The sequence below is a fragment of the Neopsephotus bourkii genome, unplaced genomic scaffold (genome assembly GCF_033783945.1).
Source record: "Neopsephotus bourkii isolate Nb327-2 ecotype Australia unplaced genomic scaffold, CSIRO-AGI_Nbou_v1 NB_1067, whole genome shotgun sequence".
NCBI lineage: Eukaryota > Metazoa > Chordata > Aves > Psittaciformes > Psittacidae > Neopsephotus > Neopsephotus bourkii.
Window position 1 is genome coordinate 3,055,703 of NW_026901555.1, and position 26,385 is coordinate 3,082,087.

The window sequence follows — 26,385 nt, forward strand, 5'->3', positions numbered from 1 at the left end:
GCCCCGCTGCTGAGAGCCCCCCCCAGGCAGGTCCGCAGGTGAGCCGGGGCAGGGGCAGCAGCGGGACGGCCGCACCACAGCCGTGTGAATGCAGCTGGGCACTGGGGGGACGCTGTGAGGGGCTTTGGCCCTGTAAGGGATGGAGGTGGGAACCCAGGGCCGGGTGGGTGTGGGTCAGCCAGAGCTCCCCATCCCTCCAACATCCCCAGATCCCTCCGTGCATCTTCCTCCTTAACACACCACTGCCTTCCTCCATCACCGAGGGCTGCTGTGCGCCCACCTCCGCTCCTTCATCTTCCTCTCCTCTTCCTCAAATTGCTGTTTCCCTGCAGGGCAAAGCTGCCCTTGGGCTGCTGTGGCTTAGCCGGATGCTCTGTGCTCCTGCCCTTCCCTGGGGAGGCAGAGGGTCAAGGAACAGCCCACCCAAGTGTGAAGGGAAACCCTCACCTCCCACCCAGCTGAGAAAGGGGTCACCTCAGAGCAGGGAGGGGATGTGGTGGGCAGAGACAAGCACCCGAGCTCACTGGTGTCCTTGGGGAGGAGGCACCGGCACCCAGGCAGCGCAGGCGGGTCGTGCTTTGGCTGCTCTTGCAGTCAAAGGGAAGGATTGAAAAGAAATGAGGTCACGCTCCCCTTGTGCCGGGGCTTTGGCTGCACCAAGCCCGTGGCGATTAGGGACAAGGGTCCTGCTGCAGGATGTTTTGCACAATTTCCCCTTGTTTTGCAATTTCCGAGCGCTTGGGCGAGAAGCAAAGCCCTGCTCTCCCCGTGCTCCAGCGGCAGCCGGTCCCAGGCTCACCCAGCCACGAATCCCCCAGCGGCTGCTCCCTCCCCTCCAAAATCCACTCTCTCGCCCCTCTCCAAAGCCCCTGCTCGCTGCACCACGATCCCCGACCCCTATCCGGTCCCGCCGCCGGGCAGGACTTTGGCTCCAGGGCAGAGTCTGCCACCGGCGCTGCCCCACTCATTCATTTCATTGGTGCCTTTCTAACATCCCAGGAATCCACAGGGCAGGAGTTCTTGGCCAGCTGCAGGGGCAACAGGGCTGGGGGCAGCTGCTGGCCCCCACTGGGGCCAAAGGACGGGTTCAGGCTGGGCACGACCATGGGGCCAGGAGCCAGGGCACAGCTCTGTTCATGCAGCAAAGGGCCAAGGGCAGCGTCTGCCCCCAACCCATGGCCCCACACCAGCTCCTGCTCTTTCCCAACGGTGGGTGGCCACGCAGGGGGTTTGCAGGACCCTTCGCTGCTTCCCAGGGCACTGCAGTGGCCAAGCTCACATCTGTGAGGTTGTGCTTGCCATGGTGAAGGGATTTCCCAGCCTCACAGCCCTCCAGCATGCACGGAATGGGCAGGGTGGGAGCTGGCATCACATCCCCAGCTCCATGTCCTTTCCCTGCAGCGTCTCCCATCTCCCACTGTGGCAGTGAATGCTTGGCTCAGAGGTCACCTCCTTGAAAAGCCCACTCTGGAGAGGCCACGGCCAGGGAGGGCCTTGCTGGGGACATCAGCAAGGAGCAGGAGGGGGCCTGGTGGTGACGTGTCCTTGGGTGCACTGGTGCAGGAAAGAAAACCCCTGCAGGTACATTTTTATGCTGGTAAGATTCCAGCCCAGGTTGTTCTTGCACAGCTGGAGTTTGCTTTTTCAGGGGGTTGGAACTAGGTGATCTTAAGGTCCTTTCCAACCCTAACCATTCTATGACGTGAATCAGCAAGTTAAACCATGGATTGTGATCATGACTAAGATGAGGAAGCAGCAAATCTGTTGTGATAAAGCTTGTCAAATGTCATCTTCTTTTGCATTTTCATTTTTTGGTGGTTATCCTCAAGGGAAGCTTACTTGGGAATGGTGAAACCATGCTGCTGAGCACTGATGATGCTCGGGCTTTATCTGCCGCCGGAAGCTGTGTAGATGCACTCTCCTCCAAGCAGTCTGGTACCACAGAGCTGCCAGGCTTTCTCCTTATGCATTTCTCACACCGGATTTACTGCCTTATTCATGTCTTAGTTGGTTGTTGACCTATGTCATGGGCACTGACTTTGGCCACTGAACCCTGCAGCGCCTCTGGTCTGGTCATGCTCAAGGCTTCGTGCTCACCTGCACTTAGAAAAGGGAAATAAATCTCCCGGTGCATCATTTCTTCAGCAGCATCACAGACTGAAGAGGTGCAGCCGCTGGGCTGGGACCAGCACAACCAGCACAGCACCCCAAGGGCCACTGCTGGCACCAGCGGTCGGAGGCTTGGGGTTTGCTACCTGGTTCTGGGAAAACAGTGAGTTCTTCCCATTGTTAATGTTTGATCAGGACCTGCCTGTTGCTCTCTGAACTCATCCCTGTAATAAAGGAGTTGGCTGCCTGCACCGGCCGCAGCAGGAAGGAAGCTGCAGGGTGTTTGATGTGAGCCTGAAGCTGTGGCTCAGCCCACTCCTCAAACAGAGCACACAGAGGTGCGTGTGGCACCGAGGGGCTGGCCCTGCAGCCTCCTGCTTGCCCATCTGCCTCCTGATCGATTTATGGTCATCTCTGTAAACCCAGGGATGTCTCTGCAGGTGAGGCTTTGCAGGGAGATGGATCACACCTCAGCTGACCCCATGGGTACACCCTATGGGATGTTCTTGCCAACAGCGCTTGCCATGAGAAGCCATCCACTTGCACATCTCCATGGGAAAGGCAAGGGGCAAACAGGAGGGGGATGACGAGGGAGCCAAAGGATCAAGGAGGCTGATAGGATGCACCCTGATGCCCATCACCTCCTGGGTGAGCTCTGGACCAACAGCAACTGGAGACACCCCAGCGCTCCCTCCGTCAGATATGGTTTGGGTACCCCCTCATCTCTGCCAGCAGCATGGCAGATGCTCCTGCTCCCAGGTTACTCATCCAAGTACCCACCCTTGGCCAGCAGAAGTGGCTGATCCAGGATTGCTTTGCCAGGAACAGTGAGAGGTGTGGAGAGGCCAATGCACAGGCAGCCTTCAGTGGTGCTTTGCTGGACACCATGATGGTGGCAGAAGCTCCTTCTTCCTTCAGGTGGAGTGGGCTCTGAACTCCAGACATCCTGAGACATGAACCCTTTGCCAGCTCCCCCTCCTGCCTCAGCGCTGGGGCCCAATCTGCCAGGAGGATGAAGATCCCAGCCTCTGATCCTAACACTGAGCAAAAGGAAACATCCTGCCTGCCCTATGAACTTGCACTGTCTTGAGCTGGGACTCGGCTCTGGCGCAGCTCCTCTCTGCAGGGCTTACATCATCCCTCTCCTAGGGAGAATACCCGGCAGCTGGAGGCCCCTCACCGTCCAGGGACACTCACTCCCAAAGGCTCCTTTAACAGCCCCCCGAGGATTTCTCCGGGCCATAATATTCCCCCAGACAAGCCTTTCTTCTCCTCCTGCCTTTCTTCTGTCAAGGACCCCTCTGGGACAAGCAGCATTGTCAGGATGGTGCCAATTAGGCTGAGCCGGCTTCCAAGAGGCTGTGCTGGCACTGGGCAGGGGCTGCTGTTGCTTATAAAGGTCTCATTGTTCGCCGCGCCGTGGGGCTGCTGCCCTGCGGGGCCGGCGTGGTCCTCTGTCTCAGGCACGCTTCCCGGCTCCACGCGGCGCTGGTGTCACTGCGCGCTGCTCAAAGGGATGATTAATGGGTGTCATTGCAGGGGCTGCGAAGGGGAGGATTTGTCAAGTCCCCCTCAGCTCCCCGCGAGGCCCGAACGCACAAGCTGAGAAAAACCAGAGAACCATCAAAGTGGCCGAAGCTCCTGGAGGGGGGGCAAATCTGGCATCTTTGGCTCCCTTCCATGCTTTGTGCCTGACAGTGGTTGGGATCAACGACTAATGCACTTTTATTAACTGCTCCCCTAGATCTGGCTCGGAGAACATGGCCACTTCAGTGCGGACGTTCCCAGTTGCCCTGTGGACACCGACACCAGCTTCCTGGCTAGGAGGAAACACCACCGCAGCTGCAGAGGCAAAGTGTGTCTTCAACGAGGAATTCAAGTTCATCCTGCTGCCCATCTCCTACGGCATCGTCTTTGTGGTGGGGCTGCCCCTCAACTCCTGGGCCCTGTGGATCTTCATGTCCAGGATGAGGCCCTGGAACGCCACCACCACCTACATGTTCAACCTGGCTGTCTCTGACACACTCTATGTCCTATCCCTCCCCACCTTGGTCTACTATTATGCTGACCGCAACAACTGGCCCTTTGGGCAGTGGCTCTGCAAGGTGGTGCGCTTCCTGTTCTATGCTAACCTCTACAGCAGCATCCTCTTCCTGACGTGCATCAGTATTCACCGCTACGTGGGCATCTGCCACCCCATCCGCTCCCTGAACTGGGTGAAGACCAAGCATGCCCGCATCATTTGTGTGGGTGCCTGGCTTGTCGTCACCATCTGCCTCATTCCCAACCTCATCTTCGTCACCACCAGCTCCAAGGGCAACACCACCCTGTGCCATGACACCACCAAGCCCGAGGAGTTTGACCACTACGTGCACTACAGCTCCTCCGTCATGGCCCTCCTCTTTGGGGTCCCCTTCCTAGTGATCGTCCTGTGCTACTGCCTGATGGCCAAGAGCCTTGGCAAGTCGAGCTTCTCCAGCCCCAGCCCCCGAATGCCCTCCTACAAGAAGCGCTCCATCAAGATGATCATCATCGTGCTCACTGTCTTTGCCATCTGCTTTGTGCCCTTCCACATCACCCGCACCATTTACTACACCTCCCGCTACTTCCAAGCCAGCTGTCGGACCCTCAACATCATCAACTTCACCTACAAGATCACTCGGCCCCTGGCCAGCATCAACAGTTGCCTTGACCCCATCTTGTACTTCATGGCTGGGGACAAGTACCGGGGGCAGCTGCGCCGGGGGCCAGCCCATCGCCTTCGGTCCGTGCCCACCTGTGACCTGGCCCTGGTGTCCCCCTCCATGGAGAGCATCCTGGGCGGCAGCCACACTCCCAGTGACACCTGTGGGACTGGGACAGCACGGAGCAGAGGCGGGTGCTGAGGGGCCAAAGGGAATTGTAGTAACCTCATCCCTGGTCTCCATACATTGCAGCCCCCCGGGGCTCCATGTGGGCACCCTGGCATCCCCAGGTCCCCAAACCTGCCCTGCCCAGCCTCTGCGGGGGCAGACACTGCAGGGCTGAGGGCCGGTGGCCATGGGCCTTGTCCCAGCCCTGCCCCAGAATGCCATAGGAAGAGGGTGCTTGTGCCAGCTGGGGCATGACCACCTTTGGGGGACCCATGGGAATGGGAAAAATGCTGAGAAATCTATTTTGGGGAGGCAGCTGGTATCCCATCCTGGGGTGCTCCTGGGGATGTGGGGCACCAAAGAGAAGGGACACTGGTCCCTTCCTGGGCATGCACAGCCCTTCCAACCTGCTCAATAGCAATGTGGGGGGACCAGACTGAATCTGTGGATGAAGCCGACACCGGGCCCTCTGAGTACCTGGTGGAGGTTGTCAGAGGTGCCCCTGTTACACTGGTGGCCTTGGGAAAGGTAGGGAGGGATGCAGCATGGGGTACTTGCTGCCCATCACCCCTCAATAAAGCCCCTTCCCTTTTCTCTATGCTGTTTCTTCCTGTAAGAGGAGGGAGAGGGACCTTAACCCTTACCCCCTTTACCCTATAAAGTGTCTGAAAGTGAAGGAAAGCCAGCACCAGTCATCCAGAGGGAGGAGCCAGAGCAGTGACACCTGCGGTGACGAGAGTCCTTGGGAATCTGCCTTTATGGATGTTTGCTTTCCAAATGTTTACTCAGCCCTTTTGTTTGACCAAGTGCCTACGCAGACAGCAGACCAGAGATGGCTATCAGTACTGTTGACTCTCACACACCATCTGGGATGGGATGGGATGGGGGTGTCCCTGTCATAGGGAGCCCAGGAGGGACTGTCTCCCATTGCCCCCATGAGCCCTGCCTGCAGTTGCCTAGGGAAGGGATGCTAATAGCATTATCGGGGCATCACCCCCCCCTCCCCCCCATGGCACTGGCCACACACAGCGCATCCCACCAAGAGGTACGCAGGTCACCTGGGGGGAAAGAGGTCCCCAGGGATGCCATATCCCACCCCCCCATTCCCATCCCACCAGACAGTGATACACAGAGAACCCCCTACTCACTGCTCAAGTGGAAGCAGAGAAGACAACTTCCCTCCTAAGCTCAGTTAACGCAGTACAAGCAGCTGTGGCATCTCACCTCCCATTATACCTGATGTGGCCCAGGTGGTCCCTGGGAGCTGCTTGGTTACACCTGAGCCATGCAAGGGTCCCCATTAAGCACAGCCCCAGCCCTGGAGATGGAACTGCCAGCAAGGGGACATGGGTGGCAGATTCACCCACATGGGAAGTGCAGGGTACACCTGCAGCGCTGCTGATCCTGACCCCGCCACACACATAGGAACAGCTGCAGGGTTGGAATTCTGTATTGGGTACAGAGGTGGTGGAAAAGGCTCATCTGGGGCCACAGCAGCACCCACCGCTCACCCAGGACCACATGGTACCGGCTGAGGCCACTTGTCCCCAGGTCCTGGAGTGTCCCTTCCAGGGGGGGATATCTCCCCAGCCTGGTCCCACTCACCATTGGGATGCTATCCCAAAGAGCCCATCTTGTCCCCTCCTCACATGACACCTCTTCCCTAAGCTCACAGTGTCCTGGTTATCTTGAGGGAACCATGCCCAGCACTGGCCCCCAGCCTTTCTCCATTCCCCCCCCATCAGCCCCACATCTTCAAGGGACACCCACAGCCCCTCCAAATCCCTTTCAAAGAGGACTCTTTCCCAAGTTCCCCTTCCCTTTGCTTCCTCCTCTCCTGCTTCCTGCTCAGTTTTTTGGCCAGAGGAGCCGAGGGCCAGAGTGGGGACCGTCCCCTGTGCATCCCCCGTGTGTCCCCCATGCCGGTATGGCTGAAATCCCCACCCACAAGAGCACTGCCCTTGTGAGCCAGGATCTGGCCGCCGGCCCCAAGCCGTGCTCAGAGGATGTGCAGCTCGTCCATCTCCGACAGACCGTACTTGGTCTTGTTCTCGTTGAAGAGCTTGAGCAGGGAGCGGATATACATCTCGTGGTACATGTCCACCACCTCACTGCTCGGGTCCTCGATCTTGGGCACTGTCACTGGCTCCCCCACTGCCAGGAGAGGAGGAAGGTCAGGTTGGCCCAGCTTATTGGGGATGTACAATACATTGCCTTTGTATAATACATTGCCTACCAACACCACCCACTGCGGGGTGTCCTCCTCCTCCCCCCCTCCACTTTTCGGGTATCCCCTCCTCCCAGGCAGAAGATGCTCACCTACGGTGGTGATGGGTTTGGCATAGGGAAGGAAACCCCGAGACTGGATGGAGGTGAGGCCCCGACCGTAAAAGACACAGGGAGCAAAGCCCATCATCTTTTGGAAGCGCTGCTGGATGCTCCTCATCCAGCTTCCCTCCTCAAAGACCACCTGGCGAAAGAGGTCATTCTCCCCAAAGGAGAAGGAGGGGACGAGGTGGGCCCTGTGGAGGGAACGTGGTGAGTGGGGATGGGATGCCAGGACCCCCAGACTCCCATAGAGGTGGCGGTGCCCGTGACCCACCCGTGCTGCAGGGCCAAGCGGACGAAGCCCTTACGGTTCTTCAGGGTGAGCGTGGTGATGCCGGGACGGCAGGAGAGTGACTCGGCCGCGCCGCCGATGACGATGGCCACCGCATTGCCGGTGCCGTTCTTGGACAGCAGGTACCCGATAGCACGGCGTGTCACTGGGCACAGCCCTGCAGCAGAATGGACCACTGGTGCTGTGGGACTGCCAGCCCCTGCAGTGCTCGGGGACCCTCTGAGGGACCCCGCAAGGGACCCTGCCTTCTGGGACCATGCAAGGGACAGAGCAAGAGCTCCCCCTGCTGCGGCAGGGTTCCTGGAGTGGTTGGGTCTGCAGGAGCGGGCTCTGCCTGCCCTGCAGGTAGAGCACAGAGGACATCAGACCCGGGCTTCCCACAGATGGGACTGGGGAGCTCCCTGCCCACGGGTACTGCACCCTCTGGGTTCTGCCTGGCAGCAGCAGAGCTTGGCAGGAGCGGGGCAGGGAGTGGCCGCATCCCTCAAGGCAGCACAACCAGCCATGCCTGCAGGGCAGCCCATGAGGTAAGCAAGCACAGAGCCTCACCCCCACTCATCAGGTACTCCCTGAAGATGGGCAATCGAAAGTTGCCCGCCAGGGTGGTGAGGAAGGGCCGGATGCCCGGGAACATCTCCTCAAAGCCCGTGGAGCCCGTGATGAAGTTGCAGAAGGCGCCAACGCAGAGGATGCCGTGAGGGTGGGAGCCAATGATGTAGTTGTGGCTAGGGGACAAGTCGTGTGTCTTCACCAGCTGTGGGGATAAAAGGGATTGTGGGGACATAACAGTGGCATGTTCTTTTAGGTGGTGCCACCACCACCTGCACGAACGTCCCATCCTGGCACCCTGGCTCCCTGCACTGTACCTTCACAGGGAAATAATCCCGAAAGTGCCTCCACACAGTCCAGCGACGCAGGCATGGCAACCTCCTGCCACCTGCAAACCAGGGAGGGACCACAGGAGATGATGCCCACCCCAATAGGCAGCAGGATTCATGGGAAACACTACCCACAGACCCACCACGTCCCTCTTCCCACCATGGCGATGATGATGGGGCAGAGGAAGGAAGGAGCAGGTGGAACGTGGTGCTCTCCAATTGCCATGCTGGGATGGACTCCGGGAAAGAGGAGACCCCATGCCCCATCCTGCTGCAAAGCAGGAGGAAAAGGGGACCTGTGCCCATACCCACCCTTCTCCGGTGTTTCCCAGTCAAAGATGATCCAGGCCAGGTAGAGAGCAGAGATGGGCCAGAAGCTGGTGAACACAAGGTAAATGAGGAGCAGCAGGCTGACAATCCCTGTGGGAGCAGGAGGGGGTGAGTGGGTGCATTCCTGCCTCATGGGACCCCCTGCAGTCCCCTACTCACTGACCCAGCAGCAGGAAGCTGAGCACCCACTGAAGGACGGAGAGAAGCTGGAGCCAGGAGTGGATATCCCGCTGCGAGGGCCAGGGCGCTGTGAGCAGGGTGCGCAGGGTGGCCTGGATGCTGGCGCGGCTGCCTGTGAAGGGACATGGCACCCAGCCCAGAGCAGCACAGACTGGATCGAAGATGCTCCACTGGGCTGGCAGGGGGTGAATCCAGGGGCACCTGTGGCTGCTGGGGCTTTGGGATGCAGCGGTGAGGTGGGAAGTAGGATGGAAAGGATGAAGCAGTTGGGTGAGGAGGGGTGGGGTGGAGGACGCTCATCCTGAGAGCTCTGGACCATGCTGGCTGCTCTTAGAACAGCCTTGTGCTGAGCAGGGGGCAGGCTGGGCACCCTGGGCCCAGACATGCCCATGAGCTTGGGTGCAGCACTGGAGCAGAGTGCAGTGGCACATCCCACACCACGCCCAGCTCCCCAAAGGCCAGGACCTTTCCCATGTTCAGGCTCCCAGAGAATTCGTGTCTTTCCCAGCTGGTGCAGGGGGAGGCGCAGGGCAGTGTCCAACCCCAGCTCGTGCCAAGGACTGCGGCAGGGCACCGAGCAGGGTGGCCGAGGCTGGCTGTCCCCACAGCTGTCCCCATGGAGCATTGCCTGCAGCAAGGGACAGTCCGGCAGCTGCAGCAGCTCCACTCCCCCCACCGCCCCCTTCCCTCCAGCTGACCTTGGTGAACCATTAACTGCCCCAGGCCAGGAGCCAGGATCCAAACTCCATGCACGGCCCCATTCCTCCTCCCCAAAACCATCCCAAGGTGCCTGTTCTGCTCATGCACCGCTCCTGGCCAAAGGTCCACTGTGCCCGAGACCACCCGGCACAGCTGCTGCTGCGGGTGCAAGCGAGCTACCCCTTGTGCCACAAGAGCCTTGTTTTCTTGGGAAAACAACCCAAAACCAGCATGTTGGCTAAGAGCAGACCTGTCCCCATGGCTCCCCAAGCTGGAGACCCTTAGGTCTCCTGTGGGACCTGCAGCTCAGAGGAGAATCACCAAACCCTGCGTTCAGTGGCTGGTTCCACTCATTCAGGCTCAATCCAAGTCATGAATGGGACAACCAAAATAAACACCAGAGGCATCACCAGTATTAAAGAGTTGTTTCCTCTGTACCCCAGTCGCTCCCTCCTACCCACCCCTGCTCGCCCTCCAGAAGCCCTGCTGCCCTCACAGCCCTGCCTACGTCAATTTTCCAAAGCCCTATTTGTTTTCCAGGGAAGATGCAAAGCTCTGCTGAGAAAACTCATGCCCACCAAAGCGTTGCTTTTCTTAGTTCCTTTTCCCAGCTCCCCTCCAAGCTCTCCATGAATGACCACACCACAGAGAGAAAACGGAGAAGGCCCATGGGCTCTGCTGCTGGGCCCGTCTGCAGTGAGAGGAGCCTCTTCAAACCCAGGAAGTTGGACTCACAGTCCAGGGCAGCAAGGAAAGAGAAAGGGGAATTTGCAGCGTTCTGGAGCACGTTGCAGGAGTAACATTACTGAATGCATTGTCAGAAATTAATTCCTATTGAGCAACTGTATGTTTTCCTCTGGTGCTGTGAACCCCAAATCGCTCCAAACATCTCCCTTTCCCCTAAGTCTGAAGTGGACAGACAATAGTGACAACAAAAGGCAATTGCCTGACAACTCCTCGCATCTCCAGAGCACCAGAAACCATTCAAACCCATTTTGGAAGTATCTTACCACTAAGATTTTGAGAGCAGGCTGCAATAATTGTTTTCATGGTGGCAGGGAGTTCTGCGCCAGCCCCTGGATCTGCAGGTTAAAAGGTGAGTTTGGAAATGCCGGAGGGTGACTGTGTATCCAGCGGCTTTAACCAGCTGATCCAAGGTAAACCGTCCACTGTGGAGGGGAGCAGACCTGCTCTGGTCCTGGCTTGCAGAGCAGGAAGAGCTGGTGGTCCTTGGGAGGACGAGGAGTCACGCTGAGCAGTGAGGCGCTGCTGTGGCAAAAGACACCCACTGCTCTTCAGAAAGGCACCGCTGCCGGCACCAGCGGCGGCTCCGTGGGAGCTGTCTTCCCCTGGTAATGGTACTGTCCGTGTGCTGGGTATTTCACAAACCCTGTTCTGCTCTAAACGTCATCCCGAAGCTCCCCCTCTGTGGTATGGGAAGGCAGCCCGCCTGACAGGCCTTGACCATCAGCCCCAGCACTGTCCCCTCCTCTTCCACCCCTAAAAGGGCCACTGGAGTCAGCCAGCCCAGCCTGCTAGCTCAGCCAAAGTGGAGAGGAATGGGGGATAAAAAACTGATAAGAAAATGAAACAAGAACAGCACAAAAGCAGCACTGAGTTGGGGCTTGAGGCCAAGAGCCAAAGGAAAGGTGAAAATCCACAGGAACTGGTTCACTGGAGCTACTTCTCAGGATCTACCTCTCCAGAAGTACTCACAAGGAAAAGGCAGCTACCATCAAAAGTAGGAAAGGAATAAGTGCACATGTAGGACTGAGTGTGTTGTTAAAGTCTAAACCATGCTTCATGGGAGAGATCTGGAACCCACAAAAACTCATCATCTGCTCTTGTAAGGGCTGTGTCTGGAAAAAAGGGTGCAACAGCATTCACTGCAGGCTACAGCTTCACAGGGGCAGGTTAGTTAAGAGCTGAGATTGCCAAGTATAAAACATCCAAGTTCTCCTGTAGCCTAGCTGGCCTCTCAGGTGTGCCTGAGTCACGCTAATAGGAAGGAAATCTCACTCCCTGGACACAAGAGAGTGCTCTGCTGATGAACCTGACTGCACCAAATCAGACAGTGAACACCTTGTGACCTCCTCCAGGTAACACTGCCACACATGCAAGTAGCAGTGATGATTTCTCTGGGGTTTTATCCCAACATCTGTAAGACATTTAGAATAACTGCAGCCTCAGCTGCCAGTCCCATGCTGGGCAACTCCAGGTCTTCCAGCCACAATTCCTCACTTCCTTACCCAATGACATGCCTGCTGCACACCAGGTCAGTGCCATGTAGGGCAGAACACTCATGCTCTCCCTTCTCACTCAGTTCAGGATTAGTGCTAGCAGCTATTTAAACCAGTTTCAGAGGAATCCAGAAAAGGTTTTCACCCCTTCAGGGTTATTCTGGCAGTAGATTTCCAAGCACACTGACCACCAGTGCAGTACTTCACTTCTGAATATGGCACTGTTGGCCCCTGTAGGGCTCCCTGCATATCACACTGTATGTGTTACGGCCATGCAGCCCCCATGTTACTTTTGTTATGAGCAAAAGGACAAGCATTTCTATTAAGGCATTTCTACAATGTGTAGTATCAGCATTTCAAGACATTGCCCTTAAAATACCCGATTTACATCACATAAAAATAACGCCAACACTTCAGTCTGCATGCTCAGGAACAGCAGAATTCAACTGTGGAAAGCTCATGGAGCACCCAGCTGTGCATGCAGACCTGCCTGCCAAAGTGAATGCATCCGACATCTACCATCTTGCATTCCCAACACCCTGGTTGTTAGAAACCAGCTTTACAGTTTTGCTCTGGAAGAGCCTGGCATGAAGAGTGATGAATTTTAACAACAGGAACTAGGCAGCACAAGAGTTTTTACTTATTAAATATTTATATATACATATTATTTTGCCGAGGTGAGCAGCTCCAGAGAAGACACTTCCAACACCAGAGGGACAGGAAACACAGGCAGGAGCTTCAGTTCTGAGCAACAAGAGCCACCCAGGGAGCATCAGGCCCTTGCTTGGCCTTGTCCAGAAGCCAGCAGCTCCGCTGAGGCGAGCAGCCTGAGTGGGAGAAAACCCAGGCCAGGAGCTCAGCGAGCAGGGTGTGACATGGCAGCGTTGCCTACCAGGGGCTCAGATCAGGGAAGTTCCTGAGAGGCTGCCTGGTCTAGTAAGTCCTGTTGATCAGGGTCCATGTGGGTGCCAGTGATATTGACAGCAGTAGCCTGGGAATCATTAAGAAGGACTACAGAGCCCTGGGAAAGGTGGTTGGGGCTCTGGAGCTCAGAGAGTGTTTCCATCAAACCTCCAGGTCAAAGGGGAGGACCTTGAAAAGGCCAGGCAGATTTGGCAGGTTAATAAATGGTTAGAAGGGTGATGCTATAGTCAGGGGTTTGGTTACTTAGAAGACAGGACTTGAGCTGGGAGGCCAGGTCTACTGAAGCCTGGTGGAGCTCAACAGCTACTTTTGTAGGAGACTTGCCAGGCTGGTCAAGGCAGCTTTAAACTAGATGTGTTGGTCGGGGGGCATCATTCCGTCCCAACACTCCCAAGTCAATTGCCAGCACCTTTAATAAATGCTTGAATTGATGCAGAGCTATTTCAGCCACTCTAGCCAATGAGTCAGCTTCATTTGGAGCTCAGCTCAGATGCCTCTATACAAACACCTGTAGTATGGGCAACACAAGGAATAAGAGATGTGTACATGGCTACAGAGATATGATATCACTGGCATCACAGAAACATCATGGGATGGTTCCGATGATTGGAGTGTTGGAGTGGAAGGTTATAGGCTCTACAGGAAAGAGATCCAGCCAACAGGGAGTGGGAGTATCTATATATGTCAGCCATAGGCTGGAGAGTATGGAACTCTGTCTGGGGACAGGTGATGAGTCAACAGTTTGTGGGTCAGGGTCAAAGGGAGAACAGCAATGGGGGACATTACTGTGAGGATCTGTTACAGACCGCCTGATCAAGAGGATGAAGCGCTCTATAGACAGACAGGAGCAGCCTCACACTCACAGGCCCTTGTCCTCCTGGGGGACTTAAACCATCCTGATATCTGGTGGAGAGATGGTACGGCCTGGCACAGGCAATCCAGGAAATTCCTTGATTGTGTGGAAGATAACTTCCTCTTGCAAGTAACAGAGGCGCCAACAAGGAGACATGCCATGCCTGACCTCATGCTCACCAACAGGGAGGGGCTGATTGGAAATGTGATGCTGCCCAGCAGCCTTGGCTGTACTGATCATGAGGTGGTCGAGTTCAAGATCCTCAGGACAATGAGAAGGGCACGCAGCAAGCTCACTGCCCTGGACTTCAGGAGAGCAGACTGGCCTCTTCGGGTACCTGCTTAGTAAGGTTCCATGGGATATAGCCCTAAAGGGCAGGGAGGCCCAAGACTGCTGGTTGATATTCAAGGATCATCTGCTACAAGCTCAGGAGTTCTGCATCCTAACTAGAAAGAAATGCACCAGGAGGGCCAAGAGGCCTCCATGGATGAAGACAGAGCCGTTGGGAAAACTTAGAGGGGAAACAAGAAGCTCATAAAAGGTGTAAGCAAGGACAAGTGGCTTGGGAAGAATAGACAGATGCTGTCCAGGAAGCTAGGGACCAGGTCAGGAAAGCTAAGAACCAGTTAGAATTACAACTGGCAAGGGATGTGAAAGGTAACAAGCAGGGCTTCTATAGGCATGTTGCAAACAAAAGACAGACTAGGGATAATGTGGGCCATCCCTGGAAGCTATCAGGAGAACTGGATACCCTGGATTTGGAGAAGGCTGAGGTTCTCAATGACTTCTTCGCCTCCGTCTCCACTGGCAAATGCTCTGACCACACTGCCCAAGTCTTGGAAGGGAGATGCAGCGACTGTGAGAATGAAGACCTTAAGGCCCACTGTAGAAGAGGATCAGGTTCAAGATCATTTTAAGAACCTGAATGTGTACGACTGGAAAAAGGAAATATAACTCCCATTTTCAAGAACAGGGAAATGGGAAGACCCAGGGAACTACACGCCTGTCACTTTCACCTCTGCCTGGCAAAATCTTGGTTTAGTGTGACATGGTTTAGTGTGTGGTGTCCCTGCTCATGGCAGGGGGGCTGGAACTAGATGATCTTAATGTCCTTTCCAACCCTAAACCCTATGATTCTATGATACAGAGGGAAAAGAAAATAAATACATCCATGCACAATACAAAGAACCGTTTCCAAATTCATGTACTTTTCTTGCAAGGACTTCCTCTGACTGGGAGAACAGAGGCAGTCTGACCCCTCGGAAAGAGCTCCACCTGACAGGAGCTCTGTGGCATCACTGTACATAATCAGTGCACTCAGTCCAACATTTAATGTAAACCAAAACAAGCGGTCATGTTTACTCATCCAATTCCCTGCCTCCCAGGGAAGCCACGGATACCTCTGCGTATGTACAGTGTCTTTACTCCTGTATGGCCAGGACACTGGCTATCCTTACAGATTTCCAGGATATGCTCCCTCTGCAGCAAGAGCATCAGCCCATGTTATGCCGGTTGCCATAGCCTCTTGGGTGTGTATCTTTCCAGTCATCCATGTTCCGAGCTTTCTGAAGAGCTTCCTCGTCATCCTCCTCCTCTTTCTTCTCCTGCTGCTTCTGCAACTCTTCATCAGTTACATCTGCTGAAGACAAGAACATGAGTGAGGGGCAGTAGGACAGTGGAAGATCCATAGTCAAGCTCTCAAAAGCTGGTCTGAACAAAAAGCAGGAATTGCCAAATGAGCAACCTAGTAATCCAGTTATTCTCACAGCTTTATGAAGCCAGCTCTTACTCTTCCTCAGTCAGCGGGTGCTTTACACTCTCAACACATCCCCATTCACCCTCCCCCTAAGAAACTTCCCAAGTTCTCCATTCCAATCTTTGCTTTGCCACCCTGTACCTGGAGGCATGCTCTGACCAGACAGCACTCCTTGCCTTCTGCGTTGGTCATACCAGTCATCCACAGTCATCACAGGCAGGCTGGGATAACCAGCACCAAACACTCTACAGGAAGAGATGGACAGTCAAAGAAGACACTTGACATTGCTATGAACGAGCAGAAACATAGACAACCCTGCACAGAACTACTCTGTAATCCAATCTGTACTAACAATACAAGGCATGTTATCAAAGAGGGCTTGAGAATATTTTTCTACAGCCTGGCCCTTCAGCAAGGCTTGCCAGTAACCCAGCCATAACAGCATTTAGAGAGTTCACCATGCTAATTTAGAGAGGCAAGGATTGTTCTATTCACAAATCACTTCACCAGCCCAAAGGAGTCTGTACAGCTTGCCAAGGAGGCCCCAAGAACTGAGTTAGGCACAGCTTGGCAAAACAGATTAATGGAAGGTTCAGGGCAAATAATGTCAAAAGCATGACAAGAAATCTGGTTTCTATCCCAACTTGTGCTTTAGCTGCCATATTCCTCACAAGAATCTCATGGTGTCACAAAATATTAAGATCTGGATAACCTAGGGAAAGACTAACAGTTGAAAACCATACTACCATGACTGATTATTCTCTGGTAGGCATCACATCATCCCAGCCCCCCAGATCACTTATTTGAATTCACTGAAATACTCCAGAGTTTACATTGGATTAAGAGATCACATGTGCTTTTCACTACTGGGCTCTTTATTTTAAGAGTGAAGGAATCCTCTTCTATCCCATAGAGGTTAGAGGGGCAGATAAACATTGCCTCTCTACAGAGTAACCAGCAAACACAATGCCTATAAATTAAGAGTAATTATCTGCTAAATACAATCTCCTCTGCCATCCCAATAGGAGGAAACAGCATCAGCCAAGACACTGCAGCATGCTGGTAACGGAAGAAATCAGAAAAAGTTCAAGAAATCCATTAAATGCTCCCCTCACCCGCTACCCAGATGCAAAGCCTGAAAGTAACAGCTGGTTTTCTGCATTTCAAAGAGTATCTAACATGAGGACAGAGCATTGCCTCTAAATAATCAGAAATCAACATACTTGTTCTGCACAGCATCCCGGGTGAGAATGAAAGGCTTCATTGGAGGCCTGACTTGCCGAGAAGTACCGTGTGGTGGTGCTGAAGACTGAACATGTAAACAATAGTCACAAAATAATCATGTAAATGAAAATCCCTTTCTCTGCTTCCCACCCCAAACAAGTCATTTGAGGTCTCCTAGAAGAGAAACGCCTCTGCTGTCAGAGCAACATCCCAAAATGGACAATTCACACCTTAATCCAGTTTAAATCATGAGCTCCACCTGTGAGCTGCTACAAATCACTTCCTTTTGTGCCTCTGTTACATCCCCTCTAATCAAAACAGAAAGCAGACAAAGCTAAGCCAGATCAGTTCAGATCAAAGCATGAAATACAGCTTATTTTTCCCAGGGATCAAACACAATACACTCTGAAGCAAACAGAGCTCATCATTCAGAATGATATCACCCAGGGCACTACAGAGGAGCAGAGTTCTGCAACACCAGTAATGAACTGCACAAACCAGCTGCGCCAACCAAGCTGGACTATGGTCTGTGTCAACACATTATGATTTTTCATTTCTAGACAGATGTTTTAGATGAGGAACAAAGCTCAGGAACACTATTCTACACAGGAACTGCAGGTCTACGAGAAGCTTCATCATTCAGAACAGGCATTTCTTTCTGTAACACCTGGCCTCCTTATACATGAGAAGTATAGGTTTGAAAGAAATCACAAGGATCTCTTTTAATTTACAAATGTGGGTACTTCTTTAGAGTTAAGGGTCTGGCAGAAGACAGCAAAGGGGAGAAAAGCCTTTGCACGCAGACTGATTCAGCTCTGATACTCAGTGCTCTCTCATTCTGCGAAACATGACTGTCTAAGAACATAGGGCAGAAGTAGACACTGACCAATTAAAAAAATCAGACACTGCCCAGTCAGAGTGAAACCAAATCCCATCTGCTTGTGCTGTGAATGACCTGCAGCTCAAGAAGAGGTCTCATACCTGTTTTGCAGTACCTCTGCTCCTCAAGATGACTATTTCTTGGTCAACACTTTCAATTTCCTCCAGGCTGGTGTTGATCCACTTCTGGGTTTGTAGGATGTGAAATGCCCGTATCTGCTCCTCATCTGCTTGCCCGCTATCCACAGAATTTTTCATAGAGGCCAACCTGTTCTCCAGTTCTTTCTTCTGCTTATATCTGTCTCAAAGAGAAGACAACCAAATCATTAAATTACCTTTGTACAACCCAGCCTGGATACTGTGATTTCTAAAGGAAACAATTTCCTGTTTCTTGAAATTCAGTCAAATGTAGCCAGAGAACCAACTCCTGCCTCAGTTCAACTCAATCTTGCCTACCCTGTTTAAATGCTCTTCACAGAAGCGCCAGCTGCTGCCCAGCTCTCCTCAGGGTATGCAAGTCCCAGACATTCATAAATCTCCTCACGTCTTTGACTCATTTCTTGGTGTAAGGAGAACTCATTTAACAATTCAGTAAGACTCCTGCAGAAATAAAGCAGACTTACAGGAATGTACCCTTTAAGAGGAAGAGGAGCACTGGCAGCACCAGACGATGCCAGCTTTCATTTACTGATGACCTCTAATGACACATAAGCAGGAGGCACTGTGGGGATCCATCTCCCCTCCTCATCTGATTGACAACAGAAGGTTTTTGACAAATGAAATCTACAGAAATCAGAAGAGTTTCAATCTGCTTAAGAACGGCTTTGAAAACGCAGTTATATACCTACATGCACCACCAAAATATTTTGTTCCCATCAACGTCATTGCTTCCATCTGTCAACACAAATTCAGACATTACATAGGATGTTTACTACTCTGTGTAAGAGGTTTAACATGATTTCATGTATTTAAAAGTAAAGTTATATAAAAAAGGAGAGGTTGTAATGAATTACTTTTGTAATTTAAGTATCTCCTGTCTATAAAAAACAGCTTTAAGATACTTTTAATGTATGGGTGCCTCTGTCAGTTTATTTTTTTTTCCTCCTAAAAGTTGAGCAAACCAGGAAAATTAAACCTCCCAGGTACAATTCTGCAAGCCTGGCAATGTTTGTCTCCTAGAGAAAACAGTGAAGGGGCCAGCCAATGGTGAGTTAATGACCTTAAAAAAGCAATGTGATAGTTATATTGAGTTACTTCTACATGACAGAAAGACTGAGCTTGTAAGGCAGGTTAGAACACTCTTTTATTTCTGTCTTGGGTGTTTTTGTGAGTGCAGGTACATAACATACTTCCAGGCTAAATCCTTCAGCTACACTGCTACCTGAAGAACGAACAGTAACAAGCAAGGATTGGAAACCTACAGGAGCTGAAAGAACAAGGAGCATACGAAAGGTCTTCTAAAAGCCTAACCCATTTACAACTGCTCCACAAGGAGGCTGAAAAATACATCTTAACTGGCCAGGCCCATGCTGCCTCACAGCAAACCGAAGGGATGACACAGACCTATGATCTTCATGCAGCCCATGTGTTCTACTGAAAACAAATAGAACTGCAGGGTGTCTCACCCTGATCAGGTACCAACTTGCTTGTGACAGAACTCACAATGCAGGCACCTCCCATCTGCCTTCCAGTGGACACAGTCACGGTACAGGCAGACACCAGCCCACAGCAAAAGGGGGCTTCACAGGTAACCAAAGCCCAACCTGCAGCACTAAAAAGCTCAGCTGGGAGGAGATATTCAGCTCTAAAAAGGCTTTGCTGCGCTGATCCCAAAGGTTCTGACATGGTCTAGTACCCCAAACCCACCTCAGTTAGGTTAATATCTAGAATATAAATCGTATTTTTGTATCCATGCCATTCAAACAGCTCTCCAGCCCAGCCTGGGCCTTTCAGTGCTACCACAATAAGCAACAGCTTGTCAAAATCCCCAGCAAAAAGATAACAAAGAGACATCAACCACCTCTTTTTTAAAGATATAATAAGCCCTTTGGTAGGTAACTTCCAGCATGGATGGTGTTATGCTCTTAGCCACAATTAAAGCACCAGCCAGAAGAGCTTTCATGCAGTTCTTCAAAGACCAGAAACCAAAGATATAAATGCAGCTCTGCAGTCCCTAAATAATATGTGGTTCATATCTTACAACGAATGCTTCACAATCAAGTGTATTCTGGTATTAAGGAGGGTGCTTCTTTCCTGGCAGTCCTTGTCTGTACAACCGTGCACTGCCCCAGGCTTTCCCCTTCTCTGAAATCAATTCCCACAGACTTTAAACGCCACAAACCGAGAGCCTACCTTTCAATTTTGGCTTGCCTGCTCGACGCCATAGCCACCAGCTTGTCCTGGACGGCAGCAGGGCTCCTCCGGGGCGGGCTCCTGTCACCCTCCTCTGCCGGGGGGCTGGTGGCGGGGGGCAGGTGGAAGCTGCCCAGCCCGTAGCTCTTGCACAGCTTGAGGAAGCTCCAGAAGTGGGCCCGGGCGCTCTCCAGGTGCTCCAGCCTCTTGCTCAGGTCCACCTGCTTCAGAGTCATGGCCCCCAGCAAGGCGGGCAGCAGCAGGTACTTCAGGTCGGCCGAGGCGATCTCCTCCAGATCCTCGTTCTCACTGCAAGGGCAGAGACGAGCCTCACGATCCTGTTCCCCCTCCACCTGGGCTTGGCCAAGCCCCGAAGGACAGAAGACCCTCACTCCGCCTCACTGGGTGCTCCCAGGCCCAGGCTCATCCCTCCCCTCCGCTCCGCTCACCTGAACAAGTCCAGCTGCGCCACCATGACGTTCGCCCGCCGCAGGACGTCCAGCCCCTGCCGCACCTTATCCTGTACAGCCTGGCTCCCCGAGGACGGCGCGGTGTCGGTCTCCAACTCTTCCCAGAGCTGCCAGCCCACCGCCAGCAGCTCCGCCAGCTTCTGCCCCTCCTCAGCACCCTCCGCCATGTTGGGCTGGGAACCGGCTACCAACAAATCCCTTCCGGCGGCTACGAGCGACCCGCCCCGCCCGCCATCTTGTGAGGGCAGAGCGAGAGTGCCGCCATCTTGGTGAGGGCGTAGCCGGGGTGCCGCCATCTTGGTGAGGGCACAGCCAGGGTGCCGCCATGTTGGCAGCTGCGGCTCAGCTGCGCTGGGAGTTTCCCGAGTTTGAGCAGCTTGCTTAGCTCCTTCTTACAGTATCTCCGACTTTTAAAAGCGAATAAGGCAGGCAAAGGTTAAAGCTGGGGATTTAGGATGAGATTAGACAAGCAAATAAAGAGAAACTGACGGAGGGGAGAATTAGCTTAGACACTTGGAAGTTGTTCTTCCCTACGAGGGGGCTGGGCGCTGAGGTGCCCAGAGAAGCTGTGGCTGCCCCATCCCTGGCAGTGTTCAAGGCCAGGTTGGACACAGGGGCTTGGAGCAAGCTGCTCCAGTGGAAGGGGTCCCTGCCCGTGGCAGGGGTTGGAGCTGGATGAACTTCAAGGTCTAACAGTTCTGTGGTTGTTTCTATGATGTTGGTCCCTTAGAAACACAGGATTTTGACCTGCATGTGAGAAATGTAATAGTAATTCAGGGCCTGCTGGAAGCACTCAGACTCCAAGAGTGAATCAGTTTACTCTGTTTTCTTCATACCTACTGAGATAGGTCAATAAAAAGTCACTCATAAGAGCTAGAAGAGCTGTTGGTTTAGATGCTCGCTCAGCGTGCCCTGAGTATCCCCCAGTGCGGTGACTGTCCTGGTAATGGGAGGTATGGCAAGAGCTGACTCTCATTCTGTACTGCTAAAGGAGGTAAACAGCAACGCTGTGTCCAGCAGTGTGATCAGTAATGGGTATTATGACTGGAAGTGGACTGGGGCCAGGAATCTACAGCCTTTTGATCTCCACTAGCATGCTTTGGCATACCCAGCAATTGCAACCAGCTCACTTCCATCAGAGCAATACCCCTCTCAACACAGCACATTTCACCTTCATACATATTAGTTAAAAGCTACAGTACACCAATCGCATCATCACCCTCTGTAACCACAAAGATTCAACACTTCAGCAGCACTTGTAAGGATCAGAGCAAAAGAGACTGCTGGAGTGAACTCCTCCGGAGTGTTCTCCTTAGTGTTACACAGAGACTGGCAGAGCACTTCACAGATCACCCTCCCATAGCATATCTATGTTTAATCTTTAGCAAACATCTCCTTAGGGTGTTCTCCTCAGAGACCTCCACCTCTCCGAGGGGCTCACAGGCTTGCTTTCCAAGTACTTGTGAATAGGTTGATGATGGAGCAGTGTACCTCAGCTGCCCCCTCCTGCCCTCAAAAGTAGGGGTGGTGGGAGCGGAGGTAGTTTTGACCCAGGTTGTTGGAGGCAGCACAGGGCAGGCCTTGAGCAGCACATTACTGTGACTCACCAGGGAAGCCCGACCAGGAGAATAGGAAATCCATGTGAGGACTGGTTTCCTGTGAGCTGCAGAAGGCTTTCCCTCTTAAGACCCAAGTGGTTGGAAACTCCCGAATCTCCTTGCTAGGAGCTGAGCAGTCCTGTTTTTGTCTGCTGTCCCAACTGTTCAAGAATAGGTTTCATTTATACCTTGGGAGCATGAATGAGTAAGGGTGAGTGACCAGATTTCCTTGCAGCCTGCTCTCTGCACATATCCGTGTGTGTTGTTCTCTTCCTGCGTGAGGTCCACCTGGCAGGGTTTAGAGCTGCCCTTTCTAATTACAGAGTTAATGCTCTCAAGACAAGGGAAAAATAAATGCTTCTTTGGAAGGCATAATTACCCAGCTTGTACCTATTGACACCACAATGGGCCTCAAGCTGGAGACTACAGGAATAGTAGCTGTGATTAGTCCCACTGCATGTGAAAAGGGGAGTTCCGAAACCATTGGCAAACTGGGACCAGTCTCTCCTATTCCCAGGTTTGCCGGGTGTCTCGGTAATGTAGGTTTTGGGCATGAAGTCAATGTCTAGGGATCAGCCTCAGCTTCTGGACAGTTCTTACATTTCCATCTCCAGACATGAAGTGTGCCTGTGTGCTTTTCATTATATAGATAGTGAAACCTACCACCACGGTATATTGCATTTGATGCACATGTGTAGAACATCTGGCCGTGTACATCCAGAAGGCCTGTCTGGTGCTTCGCAAGAGCTCCAGCATGTTAGATGTACATCAGTCTTCCTGGAAGGTGTTAGAGCTTCTGCATGTTGTCCTACAGCACACAAGTGCGACTCCAGCCCTACTCCAGCCAGACTGAAGGATGCCTGGAACTTCCTTATTCCACCACAGAGCACATGGATCGTGGTCACAGCCAGCATATATGCAACATGAGAAAATCCTTAAAATCTGTAGGGCCCCAGTTCAGGGCTAGTGGGAATATGCTTCTGGGAAAGCCCACTTGGATGGCAAACCCAGGGTGGCTCATGGGCCCACGTCAGCTTCTGCTCTGGGGAGGAGACTGTTCTGCAGCTCCTGCCCTGCCTTAACTCACCTTCTGATGGACCTCGCAGCCAGCATCTCCAGGAATGCACAAAGGGAAGATGCTATTATTGAGTGATTCAGCAAGGTGTCCAGGGCACCTTGGTGTCATGGGATTCCTCCACTCTGATTGAGCAACTTGCTGAAATACAGGGTTCAGAGGTGGGAGGTATGTCAGCCTGGCCAGCCTAGGGGAAGGGATGGAGATCTGCTTCCCCTCTGAACCTCACACACACATTGCTGAAACTCTCCCTCAAGCTATGCCCAAAGGCCCTCAATCAGCAGCATATTTCCTCCTCTGGTCTTATGACCCTTACTCACCTATGCTGATTTGTCCCTGTCCCTCAGCTGAAGATCCCTATAAGGACAATCCCTGTTATTAGTTGTCATCCTTGGGGCATCATGATGTAGCTGAACACCCCAGAAATAAAGGAGAACAGAGATGCAAGGGGTTTTCCCTATATATATGCTGTTCTCATGTTTGTGTCTTGTGTAAATGTAGGCACCAAGCATATCAAAGGTCAAAGCAACATCCCCCATATATTTACAGCAGTACAGATGTTGATCAAGAGCTGAGCCCTCAGGCTATGGCCCCATCTCACACCTCCTCCTAGTTCTGGCTCAGCTTCCTTTGTGAAGAGCACAGGCAGAAAGCAGGTGGAGGTCCTGACCCATGGTCTGCTTTGAGCTGCAATCTGAGGCTGTGGGGAAGAACTATCACACAGAACAGTCCTTGAACACGGAGTCATTCCTCCTCCAAAATGCTTACTTGATTACCAACAGTTTGCTGCCCTTGCTCAGATTATCCTCCTGGAATAAGTTATACAGCATCCCTCGAGGATTAAAGAAATAAAAGGGAAAACAACCCAAACAAACCAGCAGCAAACTCTGCTCTTTAGCAGCAGAGTCAAAAGTCCATGAAAATCACTCACCTTTCTCCAGACTTCATTGTCTGCACAAGTCTGCACAGCAGGGAATGATCACATTCATACCAGCATTACTCCTTTGAAACCCAAATTAAGATCAGTAGCCAAGAGTAGGCTTTTCAGAGCAAACCCATTGCCTGGTTCTCACCACATTTCATGTAGAGGGATGGTTTTCTTCTATGCACAAGGCATTTCAGAGCCATCTCTCCCATGTCAGCTCACAGCCCCAGAAACTGAGAGACTTCTGCGATGGCCCTGGAGACTCTGGGGAGTCTCATTTCCAGAGAAACAAAAAGCCACGAGACATTGGGAAGAATGGTTAATGACAGGAAAGTCAAAGAGGTAGATCCATCACATTAGCCTGTGAGGGTTGGTGAAGCAGGGGTAATGACAGCTGCCTTCCACAGCATAGAGAGGCCCGATTGTGAAAGCAGGGCAAAAGCAGTGTGTGACAAAGTGTCTGAAGGGCCACAAAGCCACAGCTGTTACAGGGATGCTTTTGATTTCAGGGATATTGCTACTGTCCTTGCCTAGGTTTTTCTGTGTCCTGAAGGGCTACCTGCCAGAACTGGAGATGTTTTGGGGTGAAAGCAACGGTGCAGAAGGTTAGAGAAAAGCCTTCTTGCACCAGTTTGTCTGGCATAGTGTTGCACTGGCTGGTGCTGGATTTGGGATATAAGGGACCAGGTTTTCCCATCGTTCTACCTCAGAGGGTGCTTGTGCTAGCCCAGGCTGAGGGAAGGACTCCATGCTCCCCTGGCACCTTCCTGCTGGCTTTTCTGTCCAAGGAGGGTTAGAGAGAGAAAATGCATCCACTTAGATGGCTCCCCTAAGCTCCTGGGGTCAAACGTGGGGTTTGTTCCCTCTAGGTGCATTGTGTAATGCCAACTCCTTGCCCTGCCTCTGGATCCCTGGGAGGCTCTCCCAGCCCAGCATATCTCACAGTCCCGCTAAATCCAGGTGTGGGCCCAGATTACAACACCTCCCACTCAGAGCATTGTCACTTAACTGTCACCTCACCACCATCGTCCTTCCTGCCAGCCTGACTGACCCTTTGCATCCTCCAGCTAATCACAGTGCCTTCCGATTTCCCACAGGACACAAATGGAACCAAAGCTCCTTGCTGCTGAATGACCTCTCCAGTCCTTTCCCAGCTCTTCCCTGTTGGGATTGCAGTGGAGATGCAAGAATCAAGAGGAGAACTCTGCATATTCAGCACTTGACTCTGCTTTTTCCCAGGCAGAAACTCGAATGAGACCTCTCTAGGAGGGGATCATAACATCTCCCCAGGGCATTCCTAGCTATTGTGCCTCCTCTCCTCTACCCCAGGCTGTGTGTGTTTGTAGTTACCAAATGCAAATCACATTTCCCACCCTCCTGGCTGAATCTCTCACTCCACAAGATGCTTCCCCTGTTTTTTTCTCACCAGCTAGTTTTGCAATGCTCTGTGGAGTTCGCAGCCCCTCCCGGTTTCACTTCCCTCTGATCTGGGATGCATAACGAGGTGGCTATAGGGAAGGTGTTTAAGCAATCCTCCTCATTAAGTACCTGCATCACCTCTCCTGGACACAGGAACTGTGGCTGATTTGCAGCCTGGCAGCTGAAGACTCTCTTTTCCGAGGAATGCTGGTGATGAACAATTAATTGCATTTTAAAAGGAGAAGCTCAAGATAGCTTTTTGGCCTTGGGCAGCTGTGATGGAAGCCTTGCAGCTGTGGCTTTACTGTCACTTTGGAAAGGCTAGATGTCAGCAGCCAGCTCAAGTCAACGGCACATTAACAACTGATAATGATGGTTAACTCACTTGGTTCATAGGCTTCACCTCTGAGCATTTCAGCTTCCACCTCCCAGGCTTGTCTCAAGCCACCTTTGACTCTTGACTCTTATTCACTGTTAATCCAGAAACCTGGAGCACATTAAGTGGAGGGGACAATGAAATGGAGGTTTGCAATAAAAGCTCATGAATTGATTCCGTGACCCAGCAGAGGCTATTAAAAATGATTGAATGAATATGGAAATGAGTAATCCTACAGCTGGACTTGGGGCTGAATGCAGCCAACCCCATTCAGTGCAAACCACAAACAAGCCAAGGCGCATGCAAGCAAACCAAAGCTGCCAGACTCTTAAGGTCATGGTGTGAGCTGCAGGAAGTTGCTCTTGGATTTCCATTTCATTTATCTGTCAATGTGCTGTGGGTTCTCCTCAGCACCTGTGTGTTTAGACTCATCCTTTCTCTCCAAAGACTGCCTGAACAGGAATCTCTTATCCCATGCAAGTGCTTGGCCACATCCCATGCTAGGGGAAATGGGGGCTGTCAGGGCCACCATCACTGGCTCCCAGGTCCTTGCTGTTCCCATACGTGTGCTTGGCTAGTCCAGCCCACATTCACAAGGATCTTAAAACGATCCTGGACTGCCTCAG

The 26,385-nt window shown here is 52.6% G+C and overlaps 3 protein-coding genes across 6 annotated transcripts; 1 reads left to right on the forward strand and 2 right to left on the reverse strand.

Moving 5' to 3' along the window:
- Window positions 1–5,557, forward strand: P2RY4 (pyrimidinergic receptor P2Y4). 3 transcript variants are annotated; one of them, XM_061361954.1, is made up of 2 exons: window positions 1–38; window positions 3,854–5,557. In XM_061361954.1, exon 2 carries the CDS (start codon window positions 3,870–3,872, stop codon window positions 4,992–4,994), a length of 1,125 nt encoding a protein of 374 aa, XP_061217938.1. In that variant the 5' UTR covers window positions 1–38; window positions 3,854–3,869; the 3' UTR covers window positions 4,995–5,557. The 3 variants fall into 3 exon arrangements, with proteins under 3 accessions (XP_061217938.1, XP_061217936.1, XP_061217937.1); XM_061361952.1 differs by lacking the exon at window positions 1–38 and adding an exon at window positions 1,296–1,597; XM_061361953.1 differs by lacking the exon at window positions 1–38 and adding an exon at window positions 2,272–2,549.
- Window positions 5,558–6,395: 838 nt separating this feature from the next.
- LOC133216881 (diacylglycerol O-acyltransferase 2-like) lies at window positions 6,396–11,413 on the reverse strand. 2 transcript variants are annotated; one of them, XM_061361955.1, is made up of 8 exons: window positions 10,679–11,412; window positions 8,953–9,081; window positions 8,772–8,879; window positions 8,448–8,518; window positions 8,131–8,335; window positions 7,564–7,738; window positions 7,281–7,483; window positions 6,396–7,115 (listed from the first exon to the last, which is right to left on the reverse strand). In XM_061361955.1, exons 1-8 carry the CDS (start codon window positions 10,716–10,718, stop codon window positions 6,961–6,963), a joined length of 1,086 nt encoding a protein of 361 aa, XP_061217939.1. In that variant the 5' UTR covers window positions 10,719–11,412; the 3' UTR covers window positions 6,396–6,960. The 2 variants fall into 2 exon arrangements, with proteins under 2 accessions (XP_061217939.1, XP_061217940.1); XM_061361956.1 differs by lacking the exon at window positions 8,953–9,081 and having other exon boundaries at window positions 10,679–11,413.
- A 3,460-nt stretch (window positions 11,414–14,873) lies between these two features.
- On the reverse strand, window positions 14,874–20,708 carry IGBP1 (immunoglobulin binding protein 1). Its single transcript, XM_061361957.1, is given in 9 exon segments — window positions 14,874–15,321; window positions 15,583–15,686; window positions 16,665–16,750; window positions 17,647–17,842; window positions 19,897–20,205; window positions 20,346–20,583; window positions 20,586–20,634; window positions 20,636–20,665; window positions 20,667–20,708. Coding segments are annotated over 9 exon segments (1,182 nt in total). The 5' UTR covers window positions 20,694–20,708; the 3' UTR covers window positions 14,874–15,178.
- Window positions 20,709–26,385: the final 5,677 nt, after the last annotated feature.